The sequence below is a fragment of the Lissotriton helveticus genome, chromosome 9 (genome assembly GCF_964261635.1).
Source record: "Lissotriton helveticus chromosome 9, aLisHel1.1, whole genome shotgun sequence".
In the NCBI taxonomy this organism is placed as follows: Eukaryota; Metazoa; Chordata; class Amphibia; order Caudata; family Salamandridae; genus Lissotriton; species Lissotriton helveticus.
This window is the reverse complement of record NC_136070.1, coordinates 551,350,417-551,363,088: the sequence shown is the minus strand read 5'-3', so window position 1 is coordinate 551,363,088 and position 12,672 is coordinate 551,350,417. Positions and strand designations below refer to the sequence as shown.

Genomic DNA, 12,672 nt, shown 5'->3' with positions numbered 1-12,672 from the left:
GGCATTACAGCCATCTTCAGCCCGGCTTGCTTGAATCCAGTGGCAAAGTGAGCAAGGGACTCACGTCTGAGCATCCCCTGCCACACTTATGGCGGCCAAAGCGGTACAAAAGGGGGTGGTGATGGACAGAGCATCTGAACCAATCAATCACTCATACCCAGTCCAAAGATCTGGGTTTGATCCATCACCGTTCTTTAGCCCACTCTGCCACCCCAGTTCAGACATGGCTATATGCAAATCAGTCTGACCCTGTGCCTCATGGGAACAGTCCAGCCCGAACTGCCAAGCCATGCCTTCCCTGGACCGGAAACAAGCTTCCGAGGACCGGTTTCTGGCATTACAGCCGTCTTCAGCCCGTCTTGCTTGAATCCAGTGGCAAAGTGAGCAAGGGACTCATGTCTGAACTGGGGTGGCAGAGTGGGCTAAAGAACGGTGATGGATTAAACCCAGATCTTTTGACTGGGTGTGAGTGTTTGATTGGTTCAGATGCTCCGTCCATCACCACCCCCTTTTGTACTGTTTTGATGTATGCCCATGTTGTAGAGTCTGTTGATGAGGATGTGATGGGTGATGGTATCGAAAGCAGCAGAGAGCTCGAGGAGGATCAGGGCCACAGTTTCTCCATGGGCGAGGAGAGTTCTGATGTCTGTGGCAGCGATAAGCACGATCTCAGTGCTATTGTTGGCATGGAATCATGATTGTGAGGTGTTGAATAGGAGGTTTTGCCCCAGGTACTGGGTGAGCTGTTGGCTTATGGCTTTCTTGAGTACTTTGGCTGGGTAGGGAAGCAGGGAAATCGGTCAATAATTTTTTAGATTGCTGGGGTCTGCGGAGGGTTTCTTTAGGAGAGGTCTGACCTCTCTGTGTTTCTCACAACGTACACATGATGCTATTAGCAAGCAAAACACAAAAACGGGTGCAATTTTCACCAGTCTCTAAGCATTGGAGGGCCTCTCTTAAGTACTACAAGAAATAAAATGAATATTAAAAAACCCAGGGTGAGTATAAAAGGCAAGGGGCCTATGCATTGTTTCCCATTAAACATTAATCAAAACACCCACAGCAATTGTATCGATAAAAAAGCAATTAAAAGTGAGTTCTTGGTATTTTTGATAAATATGTCCTTCTTACGTATATTATTAAACTGGAAAGTTAATGTTCTATTTAAGGACCCTATAAGCTTTAAAATACGTGTATTACCCCAAATGTTAGCCATCATTTAGCTTGATGATCCTGGCCTAGCAATGTATTGCGAAAGGTTGCGATCTGTGGATGTGGGCCACTATTTTTTGGCTGCCCAGCCTAATTGTGGCCCCAATCCAATGCTGCCGCCAGTCAGTTGCACAAGCAACGTGTGGGGAACCAAGGGCTCCTTTATAATATCGCCTGGAATCGTCCTCGCCATACCTGCCCAACACTATAGCATCAAACAAGAAATCATGGCTCCAATCCGAGTTAATTCTTCCTTCCTCCCACCCTTGGCCCCCTCCGGGCAGGTGGCAGGCCATTTAACCAGAACACGGTCTGTCAACACGCGTGCCTTGAAACAAAGGAGTTGGAAGGATACACAGGAAGAAAGAGTTTGACCACTTACGGAAGCAAAACGTAAGATGATGTGCACATACATCAAGTCGAGGGAGGGAGGGAATAATGGAAGCCATTCATTGAAGAGAAATCCCCCGCACCAGCACGTTCCATGAGGACGGCAGAAATAGAGAGAGAACCGCGCCGTCAGTCAAGGCTATCAGAGGGAGAACCGCGCCGTCAGTCAAGGCTATCATCTCTGTCAGGATTCAAGGAAGTTACCTTCTGTGGCGCACGTCAAAAGCCTCGGCAGCTGTGCAGGCCCATAAAACATTTTGACAGCCGATCAGGGGAGACATTTTGCACATCCATAGGTGAATTTGGGTATCGAATCTTGAGAACGTGGGGGACACCTTTTCAAATTTTGAAATCAGAGCAGTACGTTTTTGAGACGTCACAATGACATTTGCAACTATCCTAGATCTAGTGGGGGGTTTTGGGCGTTTTCAGTTAATTGAGATCTTCCTCCTGTCCTCTGCATACCTTTTCCTACCCAGTCACTATCTTATCCAGATCTTTTCCGCTGGCATTCCTTCCCATCACTGCCATATTAGGTCCCAGGAGAACACCTCGTGGGGTACCAATGAGAGCCTGTTGGACCGAGATACCTTGAAGGTCTTTATCCCGCTGGACCGAAATCAGAAACCGGAGAAGTGCTTGCAGTTCACGGAACCTCAGTGGTGGCTCGGGACTCAGAATGCCACCGCTGAAAACATGACTTCGATAGACAAGCAGCCCTGCACCGACGGCTGGACCTACGACACAAGCGTATTCTCGTCGACTATCGTCACTGAGGTATGGCGGCTTTTCCCTTACAAAGCACATAAACACCTTGAACAGCAGTGCAAGCTTCCCTCAGACATACAACAGATATTGTGTGGGCATCCGTAGCACAAAGGTAGGTGCATCACAGATTGCAGAGTTAATGCAAACGTTCATCTCCCCATCTTATGCACACGCACACATACACTACACACATATACAGAAAGGTTACTGAATGTGCACCAACAGCAAGGTTTCCCCCACACAAATAACAGATACTTCAAACGTTTCAGATAGGCAATCTTTTGCACACAAACACACACACTCATATGCACACACATATGCACAAACACAAACCCACAAGTCACATGCAGACAGCAATTCAAGCACCCCTCCAACATACTACCGTAATTATAGACACATAATGCACAAGAGTAATGCAATTGTGCTTTAAAACACACAACAGTTACGGACATCAGCAGTGCAATCTTTGTTCGTTAAAAGTAAAGGTACATCGCAGGTAGCAGCAGTGCAAGCTTTATTCACCAATACAACAGGCACAATATGACTTGCAGCATCGCAATCATTGTCTCACCGCCAACTGGGTTAGCACACGTGGCAGTGCAAGCTTCCCTCACACCCAGAACAAGTACATCCTGGCAGAACAAAACATATTCTCTCCTCTCTTTCTTATAAAAAACACTCCCACCCTCACCCACCCATGTTCTTTGGGTAGGTGCTCTCTCTTCTAGTAATTAAAACGAAACGCTGGGGCTATGTTTTATCAACATCTTCACCCAGTGCAGCATCTAAACCTTCTGTAGAAGGAGAGCAATCAGCTGCCTTTTGATTAGGTTCTTGCTACACAAATACCATATACCTATATATATCTAAGAAATACTGGTACTATTTCCACCAGCTGAGGAAAATTGAACCTTTACTAGAAGTTGAAGAAAGAGGGGGAACAGTATGAACCATCATTAGGTCACCAACATTCTATTGTAGCAGTGCGTTTATTGGCCCCCACATCACTTCTAATGGGTAGATTTCATAAAACTAAAAGGGATGCACCAGAGCAGTTATAAGTGTCAGCGAATTCACCATGTCAGACCAATGCTGTCTACATTTCATTGACTCTGTATGAGGTCAGCATAGCCCTGTGCACATAACCATTTATTTGGATTATATGTATATATCAAGATGTGTATTCCGTTGTATACATTTGTATAGTAGTTATGTTTATAAATATAAATATATTTGTTAGGTGCATATTCCTTATGGTTACATTATTCTATGTTTAACATGTTTATAGGTCACTGCATATAAAAGTAAATCGTTATCATAACTATCTACAATTGCTTCACTATTGCATTATTAAAAGAAAAACAAAACCATTTGGAAATACATCGTAAAACAAATAAATTGGCTGAAAGTACAACAAAACACTTGAAAGTCTGAGTTTATAATCCACATATACCTTCCATATATTTATGTATCTTCATATTCATTACTGTACTCCTAAATCAGCATCTCCATTGTACTACCCTATATCTCACCCTAAACCTCTCTCAATATATCCCCTGTCTCCGTTCTCTGACTCATCTTAAACCTCAGTTTACTACTGTGGTCCTCAGAATAACCCTTTCTAGACTCTTCCTTCCTCAGCCCCTCCTTGCTTCATCTCAAACCTCTTTTACTATTCAAGTCTCCCAAACAAACCTTTCTAAACCCTTTTCCTCATTCCTCCCTCCCAGACTCCTCCAATACCTCATCTTTCTCCTTAATCCACTTCTAGTGGCTCTTCCCCCTCTCCTTTACTTATCCCAAATCTCCTCCTACTGCTATTATCTCCAAATAAACTTTTCAGATCCTCCACTATCCTTTTCAATCCGACTAACAGACTCACATGTCCACCGCTCAAATTAATTTCATATTTCCCTACACTAATAACCACTATCCCTTTTCGGGTTCAGGAGTAGCGTGCTACTTGCCAAAAAGTACTTCAACGCCTCATCAGGGTCAGTAAGCGTTATATAAATGTAATTACAATTACAAGTAGATGACCTCAACCTTTGCTCAGTTTGTTAGATGGTATAATACGAAGCAAGGCCTGAGGTCTACCCATGCTGCATGGCTTCCTTTTAATAGGAAAATCCATCAAGGCAAACATTTTCCTCGGATTTATCCTCAATCATGGAACAGCCTCCTTCCATCATTAAAAATAACCACAAACTTCAGCTGAGGTCATTAAGAGTTAACCCAAGCATAGTGGTATCCCCATACTGAGACTGCTCTGGCTGATACTCAGTGGTCTAATCCATTTAACCAGAGAGCAGGGGTCACGGGCTGCCGGTACAGGCCCACCTGGCCCTGAGCAAAACTTGTGCAGTGCCAAGGTGGGACCAGACAATGCTCTCCTCAGTCACATAACAGTTTGCATTGGCATCAAAGGCCTACCCGAAATCTGAACCTCAGCCCACACTGGTCATTTACTGACATTTATCACCTGCTAAGAGCGGTTGGCGTTTCAGACTGCATGCATCGTAATATGGCGGGCAAATCAGCAGTCTTCTTGGGACCTCTGCCAAGGTCGTAAGACTGCTGAACTCATAATCGAGCCCTAATTACAACCTTTCCTATCAGGTACAACTAACAAATACTCATATTAGGCATGATAACCTGGATAAGAACCAATGCAGTCACCCAAATAATTTCCTCCAGGCACAGTCACTTTCATCAGCAGAGTCAACCCCCCTGTGCCTGCTAGGCTTCAGACAGTATTACACTAAGGAGGCACACACACTCAATCAGACAACACCTAACCATGAGAACCATCAGAACCGACACTTATTGGAAGTGCTTCTATTAGATCACAAGATACATCTGTCTCCCTGTCAGGGGTGGAGCTACCATGGATGCAACAAGTATTGGCACAGGGGCTGAGGTGTCTAAGGGGTCTTTTGCACCACAAGTATTGTTGCAATTTAATGGGCATTTTATTATCAACCATTTGGGCCTGTGGCACTCTTTGCTTCACAGCTGCCGCCTCTAATGTTGTCTTAAACTGTACCATTTTAGACTCAGCAGGTTTTAAATTGCTCAGTTTGTTACACAATTTCCCCAAAAATCATCAGAGAAAAATGAAATTATAATAAGAAAGACAAAAGAAAATGCATTAAGGTGCTTTAAAATCTCACTAATATTGCAGTCTTTTTTCCACAAATTATAAAGTGAAGGAGTACCCACTCTGGAACTTTCCCATCATATTATCATAGTTGGGACCATGCCCCCCAAAACAATTAATCCTGTCTACAGCCCTGGTCATGTCACCAGTTGGCAATGCAGTATGAGATAATACATGAGATAATCCATTTTGGGTGCAGTGAAATATGTTGGTTTCTGATCCAGTGGTACAGACTGGTGGGTTCTATCCTGAGAATGCCTGTGTGATTTACTTACTGTGTAGTGTATTACAGTATGATCATTTAAAGCCCCTATGGTTCACTTCAGTGATCTAGATAAGGGTCTCTTGGATGCAAGTGAATGGCAATGGGCCAGTGTCCATTGGATGAAAGTGGTATGGTGTTTCCATGCACCTAAAATGCACTACTTTATCAGTTTTGTTAGGGTGCAGTGCAGTATGGAGAGTTCAAGTCCTTAGAGTGCACTGTGGTAAATGGGGGTGAGCGTGGCTAGGATTCAGTAAAGCATACTTAGTTGGCGTCCTTAGGTCCCAGCCCTCCTTGGTGGTTAGGTCCCTCAATGTTCATTATAGAGGTTTTACTTATGCTTGCAGCAAACTGGGCCAGAGTACAGCCCCTTCAGCACTTGCTACTTAGAAATGTGGCACATGTTTTCAAATTGGGACAGATTCCCACTTCTAAAAGACGCTGTATAGTTGTTTTGCAAAGTAAAGAAGACTCATGGATTTGAGCTTGTTGCAGACATCTTGCTGGCTGAGCTGCATCATTGGGAAAGTGCAGGGTTGCATTGTACTTACAACAATACAACACATCCCTGTGCTTTCCTCTGCGCTGGCACACAATAGACTACCTAGAGCCAATGCAGGCACCCTTGCACTATGGAGCAAGAGTACCTGAGTTGCAGGGATGATTGGGTTTGTGCAGGAAGGGACACTTTAAGTGTGTTCACCTTCTTCCAAGTGTGCTGCAAAATGCAGCACACATAAGAGGAAAAACAAGGAGAAATAAAGGTATTTCTTTTCTTTGCACCAAATTTTCACAGCTTCCATTGGGATGCGTTAGAATCTGACGCATTCCCAGGTTTACGAGACCTTGTAAATCTAGGAATGTGTCAGAATCCATGAGTGTTGCGTAAAAAGGGGGCCATATTTACAAGGCCATGAAAAGCCACTCAGGGTGGTTTTGCAAGGTCTTTCCAATAATGGCCAGCACACTGAACCTCCAGAGCGTCAAATAAAATGATACTCTGGTGGCGCAAGAGGCTTGTAAATATGCCCCAATGTTTTTTCAGGGAAATCAACATTAAAACCCTGCCCAGCAGACCATGAAACAGGCCCGTAAATAGTCAAAAAGCATTGCCCAACCGGTGTCTTGTCAGGCCAGGCCATCAGACACTGCCTGCTTGACCTAGAGAATAGTCCGACCCTGTTTCAGGAAGAATAATAAAAGGGTACTACAGGCTCAGTACTCAACAGACACCCAGCAGCACAATAACATGATTGTACGGCCCAGTGCCTCTCTTTTTAAAATAAAAGTTTTAATGAAATGATAAAATGCAACACAGCACATTAAAATTAAAAGTATCAAGTGCTTGATATGCAGGTCCAAGACATTCTAGAAGTAATACTGTCCACTCTTAAGCTGCCTCCTTCCATCCTGGCCGTTATTCTATGGCTTTAAGGGTGGGCGTAGTTCGCGGAGTAGCGCTACGCGAAGCTACGCGAAGTGCACTTCGCACTACGCGAACTTCACGTAGCACTACGCGAGCTGCGTAGTAGCATGTTCGCACTGTGCAAGATGCGTTTTCAATGATTGCACAGTGCGAACAAGCATCCAGCACTGTGCAAGCATTGAAAACGGCATCTTGCACAGTGCGAGCTGTAGTTTTCTGCTGCTCGAGGAGATTATTACTCGAGCGGCAGCTTTCTCAACGCGAACAGGTAGTTTCTCATTGAGAGCGGTCGCGAGCATGCGCAACCACTCACAATGAGAAACCTGACCTCCTCGCGTTGAGAATCTCGCCGGGATGTCATTTTGCTTGCTCGCGGTCGCGAACATGACGTTCAGGACCGCGAACAAGCAAAAAATTAGCGCTACGCTGCACTACGCATGTTCGCACTGTGCTACGTGCCGCTCGCGTAGTGCGAAGTTGCAAAAACTTCGCAAACTCCGCGAGCGGAGCGTAGTGCTTCGCCCAGGGTTACTTTCAAGTCGAGGAAAATAATGCAGGTGCAGTGCAGGGGGCGACGACTCTATTGAATCGGAGGAGCGTCGCCGAACTTACGTGCCCCTCAAGCCCAGAGATGAAAAATAAAATAGTCATTCATTAACATTTTATTTTTCATCGTCCCACCTTGAACTGAGCATCAGGATGGGGTGGGGCCTGTTGAGTGACAGCAGGGAGGAGTGGTGGGGCCGAGGTCTGCCTTTGCGATGGGGACTGCCAAGAGAGGCCTCTCTCATCAATCAGGACGCTGCTCACATGCTGGTTAACAGCATATGGGCAGGCCAGTATTGGTCGAGGGAGTTTGCTGGGGCCTACACTGCAGTCCCAGCAGAAGAGGTCAGAGTGAGGAGGACGTCATCCTTTACGATCCTGTAAGTCCTTTATTCTTTAATTCCCCCCGCCTCAGTAGATGCCAGCCACCACTGGTGCAGCGTTTCCTCCCTTTGGTTATCAATCTTTTGGGCTTAATTACCTTCAACCCTTCACCTGTTCTCTGAAACAGGCCTCCCACTCTCAGTCCATGCTGAAGGTGTGCTGGGTGTGGTAGAGCCATACAGATGCCTCGCTCAGGTTTGATATTTGCATCCCTCATAGCACTGTCTTGTATGCAGCAGTTGTCTTCTGTTGGTAGCACTCTTCTGGGGACAGGTGGACTCCACAGGTACCGTTGGCCTCCTCCTTCCAGATTTGGCGGGAACCGTTAGAGCATGTGTCTCCAACCCATTGATCGTGAGGTACCAGTAGCTCCCAGACACCTTCAGAGTAGCTCACCGTCTTGAGTTCAGTTTTACATAACTGCTGGAACACATTGTCCTCTTAAAGTAAAGGGAAGCTATATTTATTTTACATTATTATCTTCAGACTGCAGATAGCAGGACCTGATAATGAGCAGTGTTGGAGCCAGATTTATGGCCCAGGGCACAGAGGTGAAGAACTGAAGCACTGAAATATTGAACTCTTGCACATAATCCCTTGTCAACTCAATATTGGGGTGGGAGAACAAAATTATGTTTCTGAGTGTTTTAAATGGGAGCAAATTAAAATGAAAAGTTATCTTTATGATTAAGTTTACTCTTCACTTTAATTTTCTCCATTTCAAAGCGTGGAATTTACAAACAGCAGGCCTCTTGCTCCCAGTTTCTAATGGACACTGAGATACTTGTGACTGTAAAGCACAGTAATTGTTTTAGGTCGGAGAAATTTAAAGTGGGGAAAAATGCTTCATACTTTGAATATTTTTGCAGAACATTTTTATATACTTTAAATTTCTCCCGTTTTAAAAAAAATGGTTGTATGTTGGAGTTCTACATGTAATGGTGCCACATATGGCCACAAATGGCAAAATGCATGTCCTGTGCCACAAGGATATATGCACATATCCCATTCATACTTTCACGTTTATGCCTCCCCAAAGACCACACTCTCACGGACACCCACGGCATCCCTGTCACAGTGCCCCGGTCAAATTATTAATTCAAACCATAGTATCTGGCTCTTTGGTCATTAGCCCTAAAGTCAATGAAGCTTGGCCTGGGGATGTCTGGTAACAATACACAAGTTGTTTAGACTTCAGTAGCTCACAATAATATTCGCTATCAGTATAGAAAAGGTTGGAGACCCCTGCGTTAGAGTCACCGATAAGCGATGCAGTTTTGCAGTCCTCTTTCCAGGCAAAGATCCTGGGGCTGCAACTTGAAAACTTTTAAAATACTTTTTATATTGAATTGTCTGTGAAAAACAAATGCATAAAATACAATAGGCAAACTTTAAACAGTGCAGCTCCTAGTTAGAGATAGCCCCTCTGTAAACAATGAAAGCATGACATACTAGAAAAATGCCTGCAGCCCATACATTTCTCCTATCATGACCCAACACCCGTAACACTAAGCCCTCCATCCCCTAATGCATCATATTCCAACATGGAGACCATATATTCTTTCCCTTTTCACAATATTCAAGCCTATTGCAACCAATCTCTTACCTGCCTAGTTCTTTTCCCATCCTGACACTATTCTCAACAGTGCAAGCTGGGGAGTAGCTGTGAGTTGCACTCCAAACACCTAGGCCAGTGTTGCATATATTCTTTTTTTTGACACGTCTTTATTCGTTTGTGCACTAATATGTCCTCTAAAGCAGCTATCACATATGAAGAAGTGCCATATCAATACAATATAAGTTGCAGAAGAGCAAGGCTTGGTGGTACATTTAGTAGCATCTTTCAACAGAAATGGTTACAAGTTATGAACTGGAAAGGTCTATTTAAAGACTTATGGCTGAAATGTAAACAACAATAAAAAGTTCAAACATGCAATCTGTGACAACTTAGGTGGGTCAGTGACCCCCTTGACGTATGGACTGTCCAGTTTGACTCACAGTGCTTCAAGGGTATTGTGGTTGGGCAGGATCATTGTACATATGCTGTGGGCTGGTTAGGCACTCTGAGCTACGTGGTGGGTTGAGGACATGTCACTGCTTGTATAGCTGCACACCCGTTGTTCAGGGTGGGCGCAAACCAGACTTGGCATCTACTGAGGACAGGTAGCCCTCCCGTTCAATGGGTGGTACAGACCCCCTTATTGTTTGGGCCTTGTTTGTGTAATGCACCTCGGTCGTCGAGGTCCCTAATTTTCAAGTCTCTTAACCGGACTGCTAGTGGAGGGGTAAGAGGTGATTTCCAGGACATGCGTCGATTGGCTAGCACAAGAATTAACTCAGGAAACTTGTTCATATTCTTGTGCTTTTGGTACAATTTGTCAGTTCTGATAAATAGTGTGTGGCCTCCTTGGGTATTTATCTGCCTCTTAACCAGACTGCTAGTGGAGGGGTAAGAGGTGATTTCCAGGACATGCGTCGATTGGCTAGCACAAGAATTAACTCAGGAAACTTGTTCATATTCTTGTGCTTTTGGTACATTTTGTCAGTTCTGATAAATAGTGTGTGGCCTCCTTGGATATTTATCTGCCTCTTAACCAGACTGCTAGTGGAGGGGTAAGAGGTGATTTCCAGGACATGCGTCGATTGGCTAGCACAAGAATTAACTCAGGAAACTTGTTCATATTCTTGTGCTTTTGGTACATTTTGTCAGTTCTCATAAATAGTGTGTAGCCTCCTTCGGTATTTATCTGCCGGTTTCGCCTGATATGTGTCTCAGTATCTCGTCCCAGTAGGCACTGATGGTTGGGAACCTCCATTCCATGTGGAAAATATCAGCTGCTTCTGCGGATCAGCATGGACAGGTATCTATAGCCCCTGGAAACATTTGGTCTATCCGCTCAGGGGTCAAGTAGATGTAGTGAAGATAGTTAAACTTCAGATATTTGAGTTGATGGAGATGGGTTTCACCATGCTTAGGCACTGTTCCCATTGCGTGTCTAAGAGATCCTACCCAAGTGTAATTTCCCAGCATACCTTTAATGACGTAAGCGGTTGCTCCCTGTCAGGGGGACAACAAGAGCCAAACTTCAAGGTGGGGGGGCATTTCCAGAAGTGGGGTCGGAGCTATCCTCATAGCCAATATGAGAAAAACAAGCACAAACTGCAATTTAATTATATTGGACAGACCTGAAATTTTAACTAGCATGTTTTCGGAGATTTTACACTGTTCATAGGCTACTCCCAGTGATTTTTGAAAAACAGATTGAGTGTACTAGCAACTAACTAAAAAACAGCTTCTATAAATTTGAATCCACAGGAAAAATTAAATTTTTTAACAAAGTTATTTCAAGACAACACCTTTTTTGCATTTTCCCTGATTCCTTTTGTGCAGGACAATTTGCTTGTGAAATATTTATAAATGCAAGTCCAGAAATATGTTCTTGCCCCATTAATACTGAAGGTATAATTCAGTTTACCCAATTGAATGTTGCAACATATCCATGGTAAGGCTGCCCTTACATACAGGTTACAGAATATTAGGCTTTAGGACAGTGTCCCATTTGAGCCAGTGATTGCAAGTGGATCCCTGCACTAATTTTTCCTCATCAGGCTTTGTTCCAGAACAAGAGAAAGTAAAACATAAAATGGGGGAAAGAAGAAAGAGAAAGATGGAAAAAATATGAAAAAGGGTGGTTGAAAGGGGCACACAGTAGAATCATGTCTAGGCAGTCTTGGTATTTGACTCTACCAACATTTGAAATTGCCGAGCACAGGCACCTGAGCAAAACTTTGGGCCCAGCCTTTTTTATTTTATGAATTAAGGACTGCTTTGTGGGTTACCGTATGTTAAGCAGGGTTAGGTAACAGGTAAGTCACAGGTTCAATTCCCCAAATGGCATTCCTTCTTCCACAGTTAATTGTGTGCCAAAGAGTTGGTAATGTTACTGCATGTAAATGTACTGCCACAAACCTGTGCTTCACAAAAAAGCAATGGTTATTGTTAGCATTCCACATAGAGCAATTCCCATATATGTAAGCATTTTGAGCCAAATCCAGGCAGGAATGCACCAGACTGTTATCGACAAGCTGGCAAAAATAGTTGACTAGTAGGGAGTATAATGAGCAGAGGTGCCAGTCTCAATGGCAGAGATCTAGCTAACTATGGATACAAAGATCTTTTTTAAGAAGATTTGCCCAATTCCAAGTCCCTGTAGAGATCGGACAAAACCAAGTGCAGGAGAGAGGTTAAGTAATAGGTGTGCCAGTACTCCATTTGAACCCATTGCAGTGTTTAAATCATCCTGGGTGGAAGTCAGTGCTGCTTTTGTGCGACAGCTGTACCAGAATCTGTTTTGGTACTTTTTTTGATGGATGTAGCTGTTTATCTTGACACCAATCTTTCAATCTTTTTGACTAGAAACAGTTTGTGATTGTCTTGGAAAATAGGAGGAGATGTTGTTTGAAGGCCTCTTTGATTTAGGAAGTTCTTTTGAGATGAGTCCTTTATCCAAGGAGTTGTTG

At 44.0% G+C, this 12,672-nt stretch overlaps 1 protein-coding gene across 1 annotated transcript in view; it reads left to right on the top strand.

Moving 5' to 3' along the window:
- Positions 1-1,778: 1,778 nt before the first annotated feature.
- LOC144781543 (solute carrier family 22 member 6-A-like) overlaps positions 1,779-12,672 on the top strand; it is a 623,507-nt gene continuing 612,613 nt past the window's right edge. The window contains exon 1 of the mRNA XM_078660448.1: positions 1,779-2,379. Within this exon, the coding sequence (XP_078516574.1) occupies positions 1,984-2,379 (396 nt within the window). The 5' untranslated portion in view covers positions 1,779-1,983. The remainder of the gene's footprint in view (positions 2,380-12,672) is intronic.